General features: G+C 42.8%; 1 protein-coding gene across 1 annotated transcript in view; it reads left to right on the top strand.

Moving 5' to 3' along the window:
* The window catches only part of sema3ab (sema domain, immunoglobulin domain (Ig), short basic domain, secreted, (semaphorin) 3Ab), a 45,630-nt gene extending 38,394 nt beyond the window's left edge, over window positions 1-7,236 (top strand). The window contains exons 15-17 of the mRNA XM_084060510.1: window positions 1,298-1,365; window positions 2,739-2,884; window positions 4,234-7,236. Coding sequence (XP_083916636.1) covers window positions 1,298-1,365; window positions 2,739-2,884; window positions 4,234-4,836 — 817 coding nt within the window. The 3' untranslated portion in view covers window positions 4,837-7,236. The remainder of the gene's footprint in view (window positions 1-1,297; window positions 1,366-2,738; window positions 2,885-4,233) is intronic.
* The last annotated feature ends 16,012 nt before the right edge of the window (window positions 7,237-23,248 follow it).

The raw sequence follows: 23,248 nt of genomic DNA, 5'->3' as shown, positions 1-23,248 counted from the left end.
ACCACGCACGGGCGACCCAGGTTAAATACACCATGCGAGGGAAGATTTTTAAACAAAATGCCCAAATGTGCAACACATGTGGGAGGGGACGCTTTTTATAGGTCCGTGTTTTACATGTTGACTACATTATTGAGACTGAATGAGATCAGAGCCGGAGCGGCGCTCACGTCCATAGATTAAGGACATATGCAGACTGGGTCTGAGTCTCAAGAGTTGGAGGAGGTGGTAGGGCTCAGGAATAGAGCAGCCTTTGTATGCTTGCCAGAAGCCCCTAAAGGTAAGAGGGCTCATATTTCTCCCAGAAAGGTCGGAATACAACATGCCGCGTGTGTTTACTGTAAATGAGAACCGATATCAGTGATGTCTGGAGGCAAGTCTGTCTGGGGTGAAACTAGGGTGCAAGTATAGATGGTTGCTAAGACAGTCAGCAGTGTGGTAGTACAGTAGTAAGGTTGTAAGGTTGCGTACATTCTTGTGTGCACGCGCCCGCGCACGCATACGAGTGTCAACGCTCGGATAGCGCCTCCCACTCACAAAGCTCCATAGGGGCTTATATCGATTGGAACGCTAGCTGGTTCAGTATCCCGTTTTTTCTCTGCTAGTTGTACTCCAGGGTCCTGTGTTCGGAACGCTAGCTTTCTAAACAAGGCCCGCCAGACTTGCCTCCATATACCTCCAATTACCCATTGACCACAACACTGGGTCAGAGAGATGGCAAGTCGAGGTTGGGGGGTTTGGGGTTACCTCCACATCTTTCGCTGTGATTAAATCTGTCTGCTTCACTTTGGGAGGCTCCATTGTTCCTTTGCTGCACTAGTGTTTACAGACAACACTTCCAGTGTTTCTGTGTTCATAATTGTCGTGCGTATAGTGGAACTCTATCCTTTTTGTACTGTTATGTGCACCCGGGAGGGAGACAGCCAGTGGCGGGGCAGGCTGCGGTGATTCATTAGGGTTTGAATTCTTCTGTTGTCTCACCTAAAGCCTATAAGCCTTTTTGTTTTAAAGGCTTATGGCACTATGGGCGACTGGTGTTTATCCTGTTTGCATTGTTGTCCACCAGCGCTGTCCATGCAATTAAACAAACATGCACACACACACACACACACACACACACACACACACACACACACACACACACACACACACACACACACACACACACACACACACACACACACACACACACACACACACACACACACACACACACACACACACACAGATGCATGTGTGCACATATATAACCATAAGCCCCCCTGGACTCATGAGCATTTGCATATTTGTCTTTCTGCAGGCGAACGAGGAGGCAGGACATCAGGAACGGAGACCCACTCACACAGTGCTCTGATCTCCAGCATAATGGTAAACAGACATAAACACTGATTTGACTCTAATACTTAAAATGTATGAATGTACAGTAATAACCAAGAGTGTGTGCGGCAATGAATATGTGATCATGATACTTATTCCATGATTACGAATGACAACATAATGCCACTATCAAATCTATATTATTTCCAAATGGTATATTTGGGCTGCAACCGTTCAGAGCATGTCCGCTTTGCTGACATACAACAAAAGGAGCTTTTTTTGAGGATTTGTGCACAACTTTGATCACAAGCAAAGCCTTCCTAAAGCGCCTCCTGGGCCTTTTTACAGCGATCAAAGGCACGTGAAACATACAAGAAAACAATTTGCATGCGTGTTGCGTCTGCGTGTTTCATATGCGTTGTTGGCGGAAGTGAAGATTAGAGCCGGAGTCCATGGGGAGCTTATAATTAACATGGTCAGGATTCCTCCTCCCAGCCTCCTCCATGTCTCCAGGCCTGCTACACCACTAGCCCTGTTAGTGGTCTCAAGTCCAAAAGGATCAGACTTGTGGTCAAACACGCTCTCCCGAAACTCTCTTAATTATACATTTCTTTCATTTGCACGTTAGAAAAACGAAGCCCTGTTATCCAAAAGCTTGCCCCGTGTGAGGAGAGAGAGTTCACACGGAGGCGAAGTGTTGGTGCCCTGTAGCCACCCACACAGTACAGAAAGCCACACGTTAGAGTTTTCATTTTTTGGAGAGGCGGTGAGGTGGGCTGGCATAGGGTGCCTTGTTTCCTCTTTACAGCCAACAGCCACGCTTACATTAATACATTCAGTGAGAACAAAATTACAAATTACATTTTCCTTTTACAGGTTACACACGCTACAGTAAATGAATATACTGATAAACAGTGTCTTGGCGGTCAGTCAGAATCAATGCTGGAGTTTAAATGCAGGAACGCACATGGGTTTGATTGAGCGGCATCTCTCGTGCTTTACTGCTTTACGATTTTGAATCCCGGGTTCCAGTTACAGCCCCATTTCCTTTGGCTTCAGCCTGGCTCCACTGTGTGGTATGGAATGGCCTACTCCGCACATGATTGAGTGTGATAAGAAAAGAAACAGAGAGAAATAATGTGAAAGCCAGACCCTAAGTATAGAAAAGAAAAAATGGATTTGTCCAACAAACAAGGCAATATAGAGAACACAGTTTTATGCAAGTCAATCACACACAGAAATAGATGAAAGCCAGCCCTTTTAGAACTGTGCCCCATTCATCCGTCTATAAAAAAAATAAATTAAATTAACCATCCAGCCATGCAGGGTCAATTATCACCACAGCCAATGGAATCTGCAACCAACCACAACGGATCGTTTGCGCTAACTTAAACATGCGTCTGGTATTTTTTTTATGTCTGCAGATGAACTGAACGGGCAGGCCACTATGCTGGATAAGACGGTGTATGGCGTGGAGAACAGCAGTACCTTCCTGGAGTGCAGCCCCAAGTCCCAGAGAGCGCTGACCTACTGGCAGTACCAGCGGACCAAAGACGACCACAAACAAGAGGTCAGTCTTACATACAGCATCTGTTTCTCCTGAACCGTTTCAGTTGCCGAGCCTACATGTCTCCTAAATCCCAACAGTTTTCTGAAAAACGTACGTTTCTATATCAGTGGTGCTCAATCTTTTTCATGTCAAGGACCCCCAAAATGATATGTATTTGGCCGCGGACCCCCATCAAAATATTTTGTTCCAGGGACCCCCAGAAGCAAAGATTTGAGTTAAAAAATGTTCGCTTTAAAAATATATATATTCAAAGATTTGCACACATTTTCACGAATTTTCAAAAATAGCAGATCTACAAGCTCGTAGCGCGGCACTCGGTGCCGCGCTATGAGCTTGTAGATCTGCTATTTTTGAATAGCCCAAAGTGTAAAATAATGCTTTTTAGCTCAAATCAAAAAATTACACAGTTCCAGGTCTCAATGGGTTAAGAGGCCCTCATTTTGTGTCCCAAGGACTCCTGAATAGTTTTATTCAGGTATTGTCTGTGGATCCATACTGGACCCCCCCCCAGCTGAGTCCCCACAGAGCCCTGCTCTCAAGTGTTGTTTGACATTGTGGTTAAATGTCTCAGCTTTCCGAGTGTCTTTTCAAGTATACTGGAATACTAAAAGGAAAGGATTGTCCATCTGATAAAGTCATAATAGTTGATAGCCTCACTCTTTTATTAGATTATAGTGAAACTGTATACCGCAGTTGATTCGGTTGAAATGAGTGTTTAACTCTTTAAGACCGGGAACGCATCTGTGTGTCATTTTTAGATTTTGTTGGGCTATTCAAAAATAGCAGATCTACAAGCTCATAGCGCGGCACTCTGTGCCGCGCTATGAGCTTGTATATTTGCTATTTTAAATCTACAAAAAAATTAATGAAAATGATTCATGCTACTAAAAATCCTGAAATTATGCCTCTGGGGGTTCCTGGAACTAAATATTTTACAAATGTTCGCTTTGAAAAATACATAATCCAAGATTTTGCCACGAATTTTCACGCTTTTTCAAAAATAGCAGATCTACAAGCTCATAGTGAGGCACTCGAATTCTCTGCCACAAATTTTCAGGATTTTTCAAAAATAGCAGATCTACAAGCTCATAGCGCGGCACCAAGTGCCGCGCTATGAGCTTGTATATCTGCTATTATTGAATAGCCAAAGACATCTAAAAATGACACACAAGATGCGTTCCCGGTCTTAATGGGTTAAATTCATATGGAAAAACACATTATTAGATTTAGATTCAATTTACGGGTCACATGAACTCACGAATAGAGTCACCCAGGCTTCTTTGCTCTCTCTCTCTCTTGTTTCTTAATCATTATCTCTCTACTCCCCCTCCATGCACGTTGTCGTATAGCTCAAAGCCGAGGAGCGTTTCATCCGCACGGACCAGGGCCTGCTGATCCGCATGCTGACCAAGAAGGACTCCGGGGTCTACCTGTGCCAGGCCGTGGAGCACGGCTTCATGCAGACGCTCCTGAGGGTCACCCTGGAGGTCATCGACACCGAGCGCCTGGAGGAGCTGCTGCACCGCGACGAGGAGCCCGCCGCCGCCCCGCCTCCCGCCCAGGACACCTCCTCCTCCTCCTCCTCCTCCTCCACCGCCGGCGGCCGGGAATCATCATCGTCATCGCCCAGCCAGAAACTGTGGTACAGAGACTTCCTGTCTCTGGTCAACCACCCGACCCTGAACAGCGTGGACGAGTTCTGCGAGCAGGTGTGGAAGCGGGAGAGGAAACACCGGAGGCAGAAGGCTCACCTGGTGCAGCAGGTACAAGTGCATCAGCAGCAACAGCAGCAGCAGCAACAGCAACAGCAACAGAAGGCGTTTGCCGCGCACCCCCACGGCAGCCACGTGCACGGCCACGGGCTGGCGGCCAAGTGGAAACACCTGCAGGACAGGCAGAAGGGACGCAACCGGAGGACCCACGAACTGGAGAGGGCTCCCCGCAGTGTCTGACTTATAAACTTTGACCCCCCCCCCCCTGCCCTGACCCTCAACCCACATCCAGTCCCTCATCCTGCAAACCTTCCCCCCCCCCAAACCCCAGACCTTCCTCCACATACTGAGAGAACAGACTCCTTTTACCGCGTTGACTTTGAATAGAGAAAGAGTTCAACTGGAAAAAAAAAGAATAAGGCAATACTCCCCTGCTGCCGGCTGGTGTGGTATGTGCGTGGGTAGCCATGTTTACAGTAAAGGGGACTGCAGGGGACCGGAGGCCATATCTCATTAAACCATAGGGACATATTATCTCAGCTGGCCTCTGCTGGCCCCCAGCACCGCAGAGGGACAGTTATCGGCCGGCAGAAGGACTGGACATCCTAAACGGCTCTACTACTACACACATGATGGACTCCATGTAGTAAAACGGCTGCGTCTAAATGCCATCGAGTCATGGCATGCTAGTTCTGTGTCTTTGTTGTCATACAACCACATTAGGTACCGATATACCAGGAAGTCTTCATCCTGAAAACATTAGTCAGAAGGACGGTCAGATATCATACTGTATTAAACTATTTGAGGAAGAAGTGGACTGTCAGCGGTATTACGTACAAGCACAAAAGTCTATACGATTCATGTAAAGCACAATGAGTGGGGGTTAGAGGAGGCTATTTATGCTCCATCGTGCGACGGTGTCCCGTGCCGAAAATAGGAGCTATTTTTGGCGTGGGACACGGTTGTACGACGGACTATAAATCAGGCTTTAACTAGTCAACATGATTGAAATGCCCAAGCACTGCAAGAAGCTCAACTGGGAGAGACAGTCAGCATCAACAAAATAATCTTAAATTATGTAGCTAAGCTCTGTAAATAATGCTTTGAAAATCTCTTCATGCTAAAGGGAATGGCTTGCAGTTTTTTCTTGTTACCTTTTTATGTTGTTTCCCTCAAATTATTTAAGAAATTCCTCTCTCCTGAAAGCAGTTGAGTAACGGATGGAGATTTGTGTTGACGCCCCCCGAGATAAGCTCCTCAAAACATAGCAAGGTTTTAAGAATCTATTTTGTTTACCTTTTTACATCGTCAAAGTCTTTGACGTCCAATCTGCCGACTGCGTCGTCTGTGCAACTGTGTGTCTACGAGGAACTCTTCCATGTCAAGTGAATTATGCAATTTATATACAGGTACATGTTTCCACTAAGTGTATATTTATTAATATACAGTAATGTACATTGTGAAAATATTATTTGATATGCAGTCTATTTTTCTGGGTATGATCTGCTTGCTATGTTTTTTTTGTTCATTTGTTTGTTTTCTTTTTTTTTTGTCTTTATTTGATTCAATTGTTTTATAGGACCAACCTATTGGGATTATTATCACACATACTGTAGTAAGGTTAGAAATATCTGGATATTTAACAATAATGTTCAACAGATCTCACAAATCCACACCCCCCCCCAGCAATAACCGAGAGTGAAGACTGTATTATTTTTTCTGTTTGTGTTTACTCATATTCATACTCCCCACAGACTGCAGACCTTCTGCTGAATGGGTTATCAATACATTCTCTAATATTTTGGACATGGCAATGAATAGTTATAGTGCATAAATACACACACAACTTTGGAATGTAGCTGTGAACATTATGTAAATAGATCTAAGAGCAACTACCATAGTGTAAGAAGTTTGACACTGTGTACTAATGCATGTGAATGCTATTGTAGTGTACCTGTTTGGCTATAAAAAGGTGAGATACTAGTCTAATAGTCCATGATTATCCTGTTGTTAGCTTAGAGCAGCACACAATATAACTGTTCCAGAGATGTGAATACTATTTCTAAACTGCACATCAATGTATGGGATTCCGAAAACAGCAGTTTGTGTTCAACAGTCCAGCGGCCCTTCTCAACTGGATCTCTGGATTCAAGTGTCCACGCAAGCCATTAGCTAAACTAATTGACTCGCTAGCTACCTAGCTAGCCATGACGAATGAAAACACAACAGTGTAATTAAACATGACAATGCAACACATCAGTATAATGTCACATGAGTGTTCGTGTGGTTCGCTCATATAAAGCTCTCTTCTTGGCCGAGGAGGTATAAAGAAGAGAAAGTTAGAGAGGGCCTCAAGAAAGGGACCTTATTTATACCTCGTCATATGATCATTGCGTCGCGTTTTTCACTTGAAAATGTGTGACGCGGTCGTATGGCTACGCGTAAATGAGGCTTTAGGATAGTCTTATGAGACACGCTAGAATCACCGGGTGAACTTTCCGTAGAGACGGGCAGAGGATGAAGTGGTTCTGGTGAATGGGGATTAATAGTGTGCCTCAGTACATTTGTCTTGTCTGTCCATTGTAAATGAGGGACTAAAGTGCTGCTGTAAGAACTTTATGGCATGATGATGTTGGTGATGTATTCTACTGGTCTAATAAATGTCTCTTCTTAAAAATCTGTCCTCAATGATTCTGTCTTATTGCCGAGGACGGCACTTCACTCTCTACGTGTCTGCACTCTGCAGGAGTCCCCAGTGTTTTATGAAGACATTCAACCGAGACGATGAATCTGTGAAGTCATCAAGAATCTATGGAGTGGAAAACCATTTGTTGGACTTTTATGCATTTATATTATCACACACAGGGGCTATAAACAAGTGTGAAGAGAAAGAGGAGGTTAAAGAGTCACGAACACCTGGCAGCCAGGTTTTTAAGAATATGTGACCAAAGTATTCCATCATTTAGATGAAAAGTCAACTTTCAATGAATTGAGTACAAAGGAGTCGGATCCCAATGGAAACAAGCCATAGGCTTTCTTGGGAGACCTTGTATTGAACTGTACTTTTCTGTGCTTTTTTTGCAAACTGCTAATAAAGTATTCAATCAATCAGGTTGTTGCCTTCAAATAACTCAAGGTAAATGAACAGGAATCTGACACTCAAGTCGATGATTCCAAACACCCAATACCAGGGCTGGCTGATCATTGCATCATAACAATCACACAAAATGTATTAGGTCAAAATGTGGAAAAGTTGGTTGCTACTGCCCTCTGGTGGCGATAAAAGAGTAGCACGTTTATTTTAATCTGACAAGATGTGATTCCTATATTCCAAATTTCCTATATCACATTATTACCCCTGTTCTTATTTGCAACTACCTTAAATATCAGCAAAAATCGTTGTGGTTGATATTCACAATGGCGCAGGTGTTCTACTCTAGATTGCAGTTAAAAAACAAAATAGTTTCTCTTTCTAGTCTGGGTCATAGGTCACTCGGTGGATGGCTCAGCTGGGTTGTGACCTTGACCTCTACAGTTGACTCAACTGCAGCTGGGGATGTTAAGGTGGTTTACTTTATGCTGCCGCAGATGTTTCAAAGGGAACATTAGCGGTGCAGCGCTATGGACACATGCACATTTCATATGCCAAGAGATGGGTACGTTGAGAGAAAGCAGGGACAAGGACACCCATGGGAGTGTGTGTCAATAGTAATATGATAGATAAATGACTCAGCGGAGACTGTGGTAATGGGTAATGTGTGGTTTTAGGTGTTCCACTGGCAACACTTGAAATGGGCCGATGATAGCACAGGAAACTCCTGTGAACAGAATGAATTGTGTGAAGTGTGTGTGTGTGTGTGTGTGTGTGTGTGTGTGTGTGTGTGTGTGTGTGTGTGTGTGTGTGTGTGTGTGTGTGTGTGTGTGTGTGTGTGTGTGTGTGTGTGTGTGTGTGTGTGTGTGTGTGTGTGTGTGTGTGTGTGAGAGAGAGAGGGAGGGTACTACATTCATGGATCTACGGTCGGAGTCATATACAAATTCCAGCATACAGCCCATAGCATAGTATTAGCAAAATAGACGACAAATGTCATGCTCATTATTCATCTATCTCCCCAAAATGTCCCTTTTTTTCTGTGAAGGTCTTTGATGTGATCAAATGATAAGAAGTTGCCATAGTGTCTGCACCATGGGGCGTCACTGCCCCCCAGTGGCCGAGAGGACCTCTGTCTCCACGGTTCAGCGCCAACATCCCCAGTTGGCCTGGTGGAAAAATCGAAGTCCTCCCATTCCTCCCTGCCAGGGTCATGGATGAGTGAGCGGTTATGGGACCGCCCTGAAATCTCACACACAAAGGACCGATACACTTGATGGAAAACCTGACACACGGGAGACTGTGACAGAATGAGAGAGAGAGAGAGAGCACGAGAGAGAGAGGAGAGGAATTAGGGAGAGGTTTGTAAAACTCTCGCTGATGGTTTTTATTGCTCTGAAAGAGTTCCAATGCTTTACAGCAGCCAGTAGAGCAGCAAACATGTTTGTTTGTTCTTCTCTCCAAAGGTTTGGTTAAAAGTTCCATTCCATCACAACATCCCCCAGCAACGTATTGTATCAGTAAGCATACATAATATAGCTGGAAGGGGATCTAAGGGAATTTTTGAATATGAGTGGGATTATCTGGTTTGTATGTTTCATCTCCCTTGGAAATTCTGTTTGTAAAAGGTATACGGACTCTTGGCAGGAGCGGTTCGGCGAGCCTAAGGGCATGCAGGAGTCATCTGGGAAGCAGCTGAGTGAATTTGTATCGATGCACATGCTTGCATTCAGACCATAGCACCATGCCAGATGAGATGCTCCGTCCTCACGCTCCGGGGCAGAGAGATCAAGCCATCCTGTCTTATCTCTTTACATTGGAGAACAGATAAATGAAGTGCAGATCATTCATCACACAGCGGTGACACTAAATTGGGTCAATACTTCAACTGGCTTCGAGAAAGTTTGTATAGATGACTCAACTCTGCATGGATACAGACACACACACACACACACACACACACACACACACACACACACACACACACACACACGCATATACGTATATATGCGCGCACGCCATCTCTGGGTTGTTTCTGGTGTTTGGCGCTGGTTTGCTGTTAGGAACTTCACAGAGGAGTTTTTGCTAGGAACTTCACAGAGGATTATTTTCCAGAAACAAAAAGGAATATACTGACTGAGCTTTGGGAGGCCGTCAAAAGTACAATAAGTAAAATTCAAGAACCATGAATCTGTGACTCACAGACTCACAGACTGTGAGTCTCACAAAGAGTTTCTACATTTTTTAAAGGGTCATCACAAAGCCAAGGTCAGGGCAGCTTGGAGAAGTACCATAGCCCCCTCTCAAAGCCCCAGCCTCCATCCAAACAAGACATTTATCTGACTGGAACCTTGACCACAGACAGTGACCAGTCCATTAAACAGCAGATAAACAACACTTTGTCATACCTCTTTTCTTACCACATTATAGTATTATACTGTGGTATTGGCACATTTGCAGTGAGGTAATGATCCTCTCTTTTTCCCTCCAGCTGACACTTATCAAAGGCTTTTAGGATTCTGGCAGTGTCCCTCTCCCTGCCGTCATTGAGTCAATACTGGGGGGAAGAGGGCTTGGCGGAGCTAAAGTGATTTTCTGGAAAATCTAATTTGGCAGGCCAGGGGGATTTATTTGATCATTGCTGGGTAATACCCCGAAGCGTGGTCAGGTTAACTTTCTAGTCTGTGTCTTTCTATTATATATTTTTTTGTGTCCCGTCTTTGGTAAAACACTGGGGTTATGTTAACATGCAGAGGCACATCTCTTGCCTGGGGTAAGAGGGAAGACAGTGTGTTTAGTGTTGGCAGCTTGGCAGCAACAGCGATGGTGGTGTGCCGTACGTAATTGGCGGCAGCATCAGTACGTTTTCTGTGTCATGAGTGACAGAATGGCACCAGAGGTCTACGCTGGAGGGCTTGAGCTCATTTCCCATTTGGACATGGACAATTCAAATGTTATTTTTATGATTTTTGGGACGTGTGCGCATATAAATGCATGCAGGCACTATACGCAAACGCACACATGCACACATGTACATACGCACGCACAAATGCATGCACACACGCGCACACACACTCATCGACTGTTCCTTTATCTTCTGAGGCAGCTAAAGTTTAATACACATGCCAATTTGTGCACAACTACAGAGTTCAGAAAATCTTTGCCTTTCCATCAGAATGTTGAGACTCTCCTACAGCCAAGACCTCCTCCCAACTCTAAAGGAAACATGACTAGTACATCCATAGGCAATTACAAGTAAATCCGGTTTCACTCAGTTGTCAGAACAAAACAACCGTTATGGAGAGCAAAGATGTTGTCGACACTTTAGTTTTAAACAGTGATGCTTGTGCTACAGAGGAGAAACAAAACATAGTCTCGGCCATGCCTTTCGGCCTGGCGGAGACAACTCGAAAAAGTGCTCCTCGGAGCACAGGTCTCCACCAGGTCATTGTTATTGTGGGCCGGCAAAATATTGATGGAATATGAAGAATCGGACAGAATTTCACCGCAATCGGACACTGTGTTCATGATTTGAGGCATTTAGTTCAAAACGGGCCACTTTAGATGTCAATCTTAGCCGATGAGGATGGCATATGAAAATTCAAACAGAGTGTCTCTTATGTGTGGATGCACCCTATAGGTACAGGCAGACATGCACGACAAGTTGAGCCAGCTAGTCGCAAGCCAATGCAGCACTTCGGCCATTTCCGGCCGTTCCTTTGAGTGGGCAGTGCCAAAAAAAGTGGCGGTTTTCCGGATGTGTAGTTCTTTGACTAGTGCTATTTGTAGAAGGAAAGACAGAGGAATGTACACTACTCAACATGAAAACATATGCATGTGCAATATAAAATATGAATATTATCCATATTATCCAGCAATATGAAAACATTAGTGCACATTGACAAAATGAAAACACCATTACATTATTATGAATAGCATTAACCACATGAACCCCAACATGCTTATTCTGGGGGGGGAATAAGCCAAAAATAGCAAAGCTCACAACGTGTCCCAGCGCGACGCATTGTGAGCTTGTAGATCGGCTATTTTTGGCAAAGAGATTTGGAGTTGACAGAAAAAGCAGTCCAAGAAATGTAGGTCTGTTTTTACTCAGAGGGTTTAAGTAGGCTACATGTTGAATTACATCAATAATTATAAATGACAGATTTATATGGTAGAATGGTTCAATTTATGACAATAAAGCACTGAGATATTTAGTTTTTTTGTAGCCCACGATTGTATGTGAAACTGTAGAATTAATTAAAATAACGTCTCATTTATTTTGGATAGTAATTTATTATTCTGCAATTCTTTATTATGCTCACATAAGCTATTCAGAGGGGCGGGGGGCATTCCTATTGTAAACAGTCAGTGCAAAGTATTCAGGCCATTCACCACAAATAAGGATGTTTACATTTATTGAAATCGGAGTGCATGCATGTGTTATGTGTTTGTTCTGGATCGTCTGGCCTTGCATTCCCTCTGCATTTGGAGAGCCTGTACCCTATCCTGGTGTCAGTATCATAGTCAGTATCCTGGTGTCTGTGAAGAATAGGCGTAGAGGCAGCTCTGTGTAGGATTGTGCATTCAGTCTCATGCCATAGGTCACTCTGGCCTGCACTCTCATACACAGTGGTAAACATTTTGGCTGCCTGCTCCAAACAATTAGATAGGCAATTAATTTAAAAATTCAAAAATCTATTAATTGACTAATCATTGCATCAGTTTTTATAAAACGTATTTTCATGTATATTCAAATGACAAAATATGTATTTGTACCTCAAATGCATTTCTCATACCAGTATTTTGTTTTTAATGCTTATGTTCCGAGATGTTCAGAGAAAACACAGTATTTTGAGACAAATTACAAATACTGGGTCAAAGGATTTATCACAGTACAATACGTTGAGTTGTAGCAGGTTCCATATACAGTTGTTTTTGATGTTTTAGTTGTCTAGTATGTTGGAATTTGCATCAATGTATGTATTATTGATTTTGTTTTATGTTTTATGGAGTATCAGGACTCAGAGCAACAGATGAAGTAATCCTCTGTTCAGTCAGAGATGACATACAAATATTTAACACACTGTACAGTTAGAAACGGTGGCCTCAGGCTCAGTCTTTCAGACACAGTGAGGAAGCCTTTTTCGTACATGGTGCATTTATAGTAAACAGCTGACAGACCTAACAGACAGAGTGGGAAGTGTCCATGTTTTTTCTGGCCTCGCCTAATGTAGCTCACTCTCCACGGCCCAAGTGGACCCATAAACATGTACTTATGCACGGGAGTAAACTTCACCATTAATGGTCACTGAGACCCATATACCCTCATGTCTCTGTTTGTAGGCTCCTTAAACAGCCCATCCAACTGATTAATACAGAAAAGCCGGGTGTGCACATACACCAGTAGTGTGTGTCATCTATATCGTGGTCTTGGCAGCCCACCGTTGCCTTTGGCCAGGATGCCCCGCAGCGCGTTCCATCCTCCACATCCTGACTCATCCCAATACACTGTAGGTGAGGGGGCGGGGTGGGAGTGGGAGCGTGTGCGTGTGCCAGGCATCAAGCCTCACAGAGCATTTAAAAAGTGAAGACATCAGTGAGAAACCTCACTTCTCCACCTCTCACTCGTCTACACTTTTCTCCGACTCGGGTGCGTGAAGCAGAGAATGGAGTGAGAACAGAAATATTGGACAGTAGGGGGGAGAGGGAGAGCTTGACAGAAAAATACCTTCTGGGCTTCCCGTGGAAGAGTCATTGATATGGAAGTCTTATCTGGCAGAATGTGGGATGGTTCGCAACATGAAAACAAACACAGATACTGTTGAAAGGAGCTAAGACGAGAATGGATCGGACAGGGGGTTGAAGGAGTCCAGGGTCTGACCTCAGCTGACCAAAACATAGGTCAAGATGTCCATCTATTCAGAGAGGTGTGCATACTGTACGTAGAGGCAGGGCTGTCTGCTATGTATCTTGTGTGTGTATTGCTTGGCTTGTGCCCACTCTCCACACTTCTAATCTGCTGGTAACTGAGCTTTTTTCTCAAATTAGGTTACTTTGGCTGCGAGTCCTGGAACATATCACAGAGCTCAGAGGTCACCTCAGAGGGGAGAGAGCTTTAGCTGGCTGTCAGTCTCGGGGAAAATCCAAACCCACTTACAGAGCATTACAATGGATAAAGCACCAGTGACTCCTTGTTTGAAGTTCTTCCGAATGGGTTTTTGCAAGAAAATGTAGACTTTAAAAGGATACTGTACCACTGGTATTTTTGGCACATTTTTGTTCCACTGACGTAATTTACTGTAGTCAAATCTTAGAGAAAAAATTATAATTTAAAAATGAAACAATACTTTAGAATGGCCAAAAAAGACACATTGATGTAAGATGTATCGCATTGTATTTAAAAAGACATACTTCTGAGCATTTTAATGTATTCACTGTAGCGCCTCTGTAACTTTCTAAGATGGAAAGTTTCACAATAGCGAATACCAAATGTGAAAAACTGCTAGCATATTATTAAATACACAAAGATAGAGCATTGACGTGTTCTTCCCACAACTAGAAGATTTTCTTCAAGGGAAGTGTTTGCCACTTAAGTCTAAATGAGTGTAAATATAGTTTAATTGACTTTAAAACCCCAAAACCTTTTTCCACAGACAGTTCTCTTCACACAACCAAAGCGGATTGCTTTGATCATAGTTTGGTCTGATCTTGTTGTTGGTTTTGTGGATTTTTATTCTGTCCACTAATTGCACGACGAGAATAACAATGGCTGGAGGTTTCATAGGCATATAGAAGCCAGACAACAATTCATGCCGCGCCAGGCGGTATACTACCCTGGTCCTAGACTGGCAACATCTGAAAGCAGAGCGAGAGTAAGTACATTTCACTTGCAGTGAAATGTACTTACTTACTTTATTGTTTATGCAGAAAGTGAAATAAAGTGCAGAAACAAACGCAAGGCAACATTTTCAATACATGCAAATGTGCTGCAAATGCATAATGGATCCAGTTTTAAGTTGAATACTGAGGTTTTGACCGTGCACTGTCCTATCTAAATAAACGTGTGTGTGTGTGTGTGTGTGTGTGTGTGTGTGTGTGTGTGTGTGTGTGTGTGTGTGTTCAGAGATGTCTGGCATGTGTCACATGCTGACCCTGGAGATCCTCAGAGGTCATAAGGTCAGAGTCAGTGCAAAATGTAAACATGTCTGAAGGTGTCTGCGAACAGGAGATCAATGACAACATTTAAAATTGGTGACAAAAAGATAACGGCCGATATATCATAGTGTAACGGGTTAACTGCTTTATCTCTGACATCTGGAACAAACATTACCTCTCTACGATACCTTTCCACTTTATTCCCTTCCCCCCCTCAACCCATCTACTTCACTGTATGATAGTGTGGCGCACCGCGAATAGCCAACCTGCAAGCTCACAATGTGCCACATTTGTGACGCGTTCTGAGCTTGTAGGTCTGTTATCGGTGCGTGACATCATAATGCGATGGAGCACAAATTAGGCATAACCAGTGGTGGAAAGTAACTAAGTATATTTACTTAAGTACGGTACAATTTTGGGGTATTTGTACTTCACTTGGAGTATTTCCAATTTCCAATACTTCTACTCCACTACATCTCGGATCCAAATATTGTACTTTTACTCCACTACAATCATTTGAAAACTTGAGTTACTAGTTACTTTGTAGATTTAGATTATTATTACAAAACATACATTAACCAATTCAGCCCTATATACATTTCGGCCATTTGAAAATAGCCGATCTACAAGCTCACAATGCGTCGCGATGCGACACATTGTGAGCTTGTAGATCTGCTATTTTCAAAAGAGTTGTATACATTTGAAAACTTGAAATGGGACATTCTGCATAAGGAGTACTTTAACTTTTGGCGCTTTAATTACATTTTGTTGCCAATACTTTTGTACTTTTACGTTTTAAGTAAATGCAGTATTTCTACAATGCAGTATTGATACTTTTACTGAACTAAGAAATGGGAGTACTTTTTCCACCACTGGGCATAACCATTATATACTGAAAATTTGACAGTAGGCTACACTACATCCACGTCAGTACGTACTGTAACTGAAGAACAGTCTACACTAGTCATTATCGCTACGGGTTGTCTCGTACTCCTGTCCTCCCCTGACATGAGCAAGAAGACCAGACGAGGACAAGGCGTTGATGTGGGCATGTGCCTGGGATTTGTAGGTGGAGGAGTTATGCAGGAGCGGCATTTAGAATGTAAGCACACACACAAATTCACAGAGGCAGAACTCCAGCCAAGCAAATAGCGGCGCAGACACTCGATCCGACTCACATTTACACACACTTGAACGGACGCGGATGTATACGGCTATTTAAGCAACATTTGGTTTCTATTAAAACTCATTTTGTTTTCAGTTTCTGCCCGTCTACATCAAACGACGGGCGTTTCTTTGCTTTAGACTTCTTTTTTTCATATAGCGGGATGTTTATTTGTCAAATCGGTACGGCAATTAATGTCAGAGCTTGAAAAGGCACTTCTGGTTTTCATTGGTCGCAGACCAGCATCCTATATGGGCTTTTTTTGGGGGGGGGGGAGGGGGGATGTCTTATTGCTGCTGAGCCACTTCAAAGCCCTACAGTCAAGAGAATGGAGGCTGATAGAAAGTGCCAGAGCATTTCCCTCGCAGCGGCAAGCTCACGGTGGTCCTGCCCCCAGAGCAGGATGGGACCACTCTGATTCAATTTACTTGTCATTGTTCGTGTCATGGACCCACACACGCGCATGGCATGCACACAAACATGCATGTGCATTGCATAGCATACAGTACACACACACACACACACACACACACACACACACAGTACCGCGCGCGCACACACACACACACAGTATATATTCATACACTAATTTTCCTTAACCTATTAAGACCTGAAGCCGATTCTACGAATGTCTTCTAAATCCCAACAATTTTCTAAAAAGCGTATGTTTCTATATCAGTGGTTCTCAAACTTCTTCATGATTGTCAAAATTGTATGTATTTGGCCACAGAAAGCCTCTGAAGTGTGCTGTATGTGTCAGTTGAACCTGTGAAGTCTACCAGTAAAGACCTATGTTTGGAAGCTCATCCAAGTGTGGTTATTCAGAGTCACCAGTATATTACACCCCCCATCTCAAAATACGTTTTATCCCCCAGAAGCAAAGATTGGAGTTAAAAATGTTTGCTTTAAAAGAATACATATATTTAAAGATTTGCACACATTTTCACTATTTTTCAAAAATAGCCAAAGTGTAAAACAACGCTTTTTAAAAAAATCTCAAATCAAAATATGACACAGATGCGTTCCAGGTCTTAATGGATTAATTCACAATTTCCGTAATTGTTTGGTTGGAATCAGTTTCACATTCCTCTTCCAAACACATGGTAGTGTTACATTAAAGGCTAAATGCCTTTAAGTAACACTTACCATAATTCCCACAGTGATTCTGAACTTCACAGGAGATTCAAATTCAATTGCCTAATTTTCCATTATCACACAAAGTGTCCTTTGTGTCCAAATATCTCTTGCATAGGATAATGTGTGTGTCTCCTTAATAAAAATGCACTGTGCAGACAGGCTACAAAGTTGTAAGCCAATAAAAGAAACCCTCACAAAAAAACATTCTCACAGGGTGATCACTTCGGGATGTGTTCCCAGACGACCAGCCAGACCATTGTTTCCCATGGTACAGCACGCCTGCATGTGCGCTCCTTTCTCCGCACCTCGAAGCAGTGTTAATTATGACAGCAAATTTTGATGAATAACACACCATTTCTTTCTTTGTTTTGTAAAATGGTAGGCGTAATAAGCAATGCTTCAGCCTATACCTTTTTGGTCAGAAATGTGGGTATCTTTTCTTGATAACATTTTTCATTGTATTACCTATTACTGTAATGTTACCACAAATGGCTGACTGAAATAAACTAAACTAAACTTACCAATTTTGTTTTAGTCCTATTTTAGTCTTCTGAAATTGTTTAGTCTTAGTCCAGGGACGCAGAGAGCGTTTAAGAACCGAAGGGGACGCATGCACGCGCACTGCACACGCGTTCCGTGCGTGTAAGCGTGCGCTTTTTTTTTACCGGATTTGTAACTTTTTGGGGTGTTTTTGTTAATTAATTAATCATTAATTTGGTTAATTCGGTAAAAAAAAATCGGAGGTTTCTTCTTTTTCTTTTCTCTTCTTCCCAAAAGTGGGGGGGATATCCCTCCCCCCAATGGAACTGAGTATGTCCAAATGCCCCCGCCCCGCTCTCTCTGCGTCCCTGTCTTAGTCTAGTCTTAGTCGACTAAATATCAAAACCTTAGTGTTTTAGTCTTTTAGTCTTAGTCGACAAAATGAACACTGCTTCGAAGTGCATCTTTCAGTAAAATGCATAGAATATTGTCATCCTTTCAGTGCAAGCCGTGGAGTCACACCGTTCCTGTTTTGATGCCACAGTTGTGCTAGTTAAGATGGGACAATGTGGCAAAGGCAGAAGAAACCTTTAGTTCATTTTCCACCGTAATTCTTAAGTTGATCACCCGGCTGTTTTGACCGATGCGCTTTATAGTAACGCATTCTTTAAGCATGAGCACCTATAGCTACGCGCCTCTTGGTGATGATCATCTCCTTAAGTCTCTTGATGCTGTATCCAGATGTTTTGTCTATAGTTGTGGCTGCCATTACGTCTAGCTCTGTTATGTGTTGCAGTGTCCTAAAAATTGAGTGGACATAACTAATCCTATTCAAGACAAAGCCTCCTCCACATCAGCTATATAAGCCATGGATGGAAGATTGAGGTTCTGCTGTGCCTTTTCACCTGCCTGGTTTTTCCATCCAGCCCCTCTGTTGCTCCTGTCCTCGACCCTAAACTCACCTACATAAATACACGCACGTCACTGGGCCAGGCATGATGGATGACAATGCACCGTGGGACAAATGGACACTTCCACATGTCACTCTGCTTTGCGTTAGCTCACACACACACACACACACATGAAGAAAAACGCACACACACCAATGCATAGTGTAGTGTACAGGCTGACCTAAAATCCCATCCGCCAGTAAACCTGCATAAAACACGCACAGACATACAGACACACACACACACAAGCATAAACATATGCTACTCAGCATGCATATGTACAGAGTAAAGACACACGCGCATGCACACACACAGAATCAAGCTCTCACACACACACACACACACACACACATATACCTGCATCGAACCCTCAAATATACACGCATAAAACAGTCAGAAAGACAGACAGACAGACAGACAGACAGACACACACACACACACACACTCTCAAGCTCATACACATACCTGCATCAAACCCTCAAATATACATTCATAAAACAGACAAACACACACACACACACACACACACACACACACACACACACACACACACACACACACACACACACACACACACACACACACACACACACACACACACACACACACACACACACCTGTAGAATATACCATTATGATGGATGAGGCTACACTGGGGGGGTGACGGTCACTTCCACATATCACCCCAGAGGCTTGACCCATTCCTCCTCCTCACCGGCTGTGACAGCGGAGCACGGGAGCTAGCATGGGCTCCTGGTCCTCCTGGCTTTCCCATTACTGGCACCAGAACCAGGGAATCTGTCCTGGGAGCCGGATCACAGGAAAGGGATCAGAGCCAAGATGGTGGCCGCGCCGTGTGGCTTCCATTATAGGGGGGCTGCGATAAAAGAGGCTGGGCGAGGTGTCTTGATTTCTGCCTGTGCTTTGATTTTATAGCACAGAGAGCAGGGAAAACGCTATGCGCCGACACATGTTAACACATTTAGACTGGGAAAGAATCTGTGTCATTTTTACATTTTCTTGGCTAATCAAAAATAGCAGATATACAAGCTCATAAGCTTGTAGATCTGCTATTTTAGAAACATGAACATTTTTGCAAATCTTTGAATATATATATTTTTTTTTTCTTTTTAAAGCGAATCTTTATAATCTTTGCTTCATGGGGGGTCCCTGGAACAACATATTTTGTAATGGGGGTCCGCGGCCAAATACATAATAATTTTTGGGGTCCATGCCATGAAAAACTTTTGATGAGAACCACCGATATAGAAACATATATTTTTCAAAAAACTGTTCGGATTTAGAAGACATTAGTAGAATCCCCAGAAGCAAAGATTTGAGTTACAAATGTTTGCCTTAAAAATATATATATTCAAAGATTTGCACAAATTTTCCACGTTTTTTCAAAAATAGCAGATCTACAAGCTCGTCGGTGCCGCGCTACAAGCTTGTAGATCTGCTACTTTTGAATAGCACAACGAAATCTTAAAAGGACACAGATGCGTTCCCGGTCTGAATGGGTTAACTATGTTGATTTACTTTGGGCCTTACCTGATTGCTTGCTATGATTATATCCCTATAGAAAAGATGGAGGAATATGTAACTGTGTGCACGAGAGTGTGTAGGTTTTGAGTGTGCCTCTGCAGGGTTTCCACACCAGACAGCAACGATACGCAGAAGCGTGTGCATGAGTGTTAGGGTGTATGCAAACACAATGGCTTTGAGCCTACACGGTATGTGCATTCAGCAGAAGTGGCCTAGCCAACCATAACACACCTGGCTTCTCAGTCAAGAGTTGGGTCTATATCTTTATTATTTTTTTCATGTCTCCCTCTCTCCCCCAGTCTTTTAACAGGCTACAGTGATCCCCGCTCTCTGCATGCTATCACTCACAACGCAACATGATCTCTCTGACAGACCGAGCCCGCAAACCAGTGAAACCACAGTATTAGATCCTGAGTTACTCTTACCCAGCCCTATAGTGTAAAATGCATTCCTTAATGGCACAGAACCTCTGATATACTGTTGTAAATGCTACATGTCCATTAACTTACATTCTTCTATATGCCCACAATAGTAAGTGTCAATCACACACACTGTAAAAGCAACATGATCCCAGTGAAGAGTTATTATTTAATAAACCGTTGACTGGGTTACTTTGACAGTGTTTACTTTGACTTTATTTTTGTATTGGACCATGGTGATGAGGTTACGTAAATGTCTGTGCCGCCTGCATAAATATGGTATTGTTGTTTTTCCATAATCTGATCCAGTGGGAGCATGTACAGTAGATGTTGAACAGAAGAGAACCGAAGAGACCTTTACCCTGGAATTGATCCTTGCGGATCCTTTGTCCACTCAGACAATGTAATTACCTATGGACACAAAGTAGTACCTGTCCTTTAAGTGTGATTCAAACCAGTTTAGTACTGTGCCAGAAACGTTCCACCCTGCAGTTGAACAGTTTGTTTGGTAATAAGTTGTGTCAATTGCAGCACTAAGATCTAGTAATACTAATAAACGTGGATGTCATTGAAGATTTTAACAGGTGCATGCCAGTCTCAGTGCTGTTGTGTTCTTGAAATCCTGACTGAAAGATATCAAAGCCAATATTTAGTGCCAAATAGATTGTTAAAATACTTTTTTTTCAGTTATTTTACCTAAAGACGTTCTATCTTAAATTATATGAGTCTATAATTGTTGATTAGTGTCTAGAATATTCTTTCTTAAGAGTGGCTTGATGACTGCAGTTTTCAGGGCAGCCGGAGAGAAGAGATGTTGCTTCCCACACTGAATAGTGAACTAATTGATTCTTACAGCATATACAGTAGGTTCTGCTATGTAATGTAGTAATGTGAATCCTGTATGTCCATTCACCTTGTAAGAATTGTACTTCTGTCAGTGCATCAGTACAAACACATTGAAAAGTCTGCCAAAATCTAGTAATTTAGTAAGTAGGCATGGAAATCAATGGCTCCGGAGCCATGTGGCCCATAGGTCAGAAACCTAGATCCATAATCCATAGCGTGAGGCAAGAACACCCCCTGGACATGATGCTATTATGTTGCAGGGACTTACCCCCAGTCTAACCCTTGATGCTGAGTGCCAAGCAGGTAGGCCTTGGGTTACGTTTTTTATCGTCTTTGGTATCAGGATTGACTCCCCCCTGACTTCCCAATTTCAGGGGGACACTCTAAACACAACGCCACTGAACTACTCAACTCATACTCAACTGTTACCACTGAATGCATTTTATCTAGGCCAGTGGTTCTCAAACTTTTTTGTGCCAAGGACCCCCAAATTGATATGTATTCGGCCGCGGACCCCCACCTGAAAATATGTAGTGCCAGGGACCCCCAGAAGCAAAGATTTGAGTTCAAAATGTTCGCCTTTAAAAAAAAAGATTGAAAGATTTACACACATTTTCGAGATTCTTTCAAAAATAGCAGATCTAAAAGCTAAGATCTAAAAGCTAACATATACAAGCTATGAGCTTGTATATCTGCTATTTTTGAATAGCCAGTTTTGCTGGGGACCCCCTGGTTCCCCCCCAAGGACCCCTAGGGGTCCACGGACCCCACTTTGAGAACCAATGATCATTCTAGGCTAATGGTCTTTTCATGTTTTTCTTATTATTGTTATGTTTTAACCTGCCAAAGGGAATGCAGATGAAAACTTTCTATAAGCGAACTCTGGTACAGAACATCAAATGGCAACATTTATGTTTAACACTGTACAAGAAAGAGAAAGGAGGCTTGCATGAACTGTTAAATATTCTTTCTTTGGGTTGTGAGTTGTGACAGTGGCACCAACATCCAAAGAACCTTCTGCCTCTGAAGATCATATACTACTTGGCAGTAAAATGAATACAAACACAAAATTCACCTTTAAGAAAAAGTTAAAAGAACACCTGATGTAAACACGCCTGTACTAATCCCCAGGCGCACAAAGTTTAATGTGTTAAAACTGATTTAGTTTTAATTGCACCACTTTATTGCACTGTTTATTTTCATTTTAAATGTTCTATTTTTATTTAGATTATAGTGATTGTAAAGTTGATGTAATGAATGTTTCTGTTAAAATATTTGTCTGTGTCAGACCCCAGGAAGGCTTTTGTCATGGCAAAAGCTAATGGGGATCCTAATAAACAATAAAACAATAAACAACAATGAAGTCATTCAGATTCTGAGCTGTTGCCCACACTCAAATATAGACTAATACCTCCATTACAGTGTTGGCACACACAATAATTGAGTGTGTGTGTGTGTGTGTGTGTGTGTGTGTATGTGTCCGTGTGTGCGTGCTGAAGAGGGAGCTCTCCAGCCATATGACAGCCATCTGTGTAAACGCACCACGTATCTGGTGGCTCAGATGGGAGTTTGAAACAGTGGATCCTCAGATTGTGCCTCCTATACGGCCCAGAGAGACCAGAGGTCTCCAACAGCCTGACCTCTCCTCGGGCTGGAGGGAGAGCACTGCAGGGGGTCAATGTTAGACACATAAACCTATGTGTGGATAGTCTGGATACATATACGTAAGCAAGCATGCTGGCACACACACACATGTTGTAGACGTATACAATTGCCAGTGGTGAAATGGTACTCACATTTCTTACTCACATAAAAGTATCAATACTGCAATGTATATTTTTTATATAAAGTATAATTATTACTA

This window comes from Gymnoscopelus microlampas (genome assembly GCF_963454915.1).
Source record: "Gymnoscopelus microlampas genome assembly, chromosome: 6".
Classification (NCBI taxonomy): Eukaryota; Metazoa; Chordata; class Actinopteri; order Myctophiformes; family Myctophidae; genus Gymnoscopelus; species Gymnoscopelus microlampas.
This window is presented reverse-complemented; position numbering and strand designations above follow the sequence as displayed.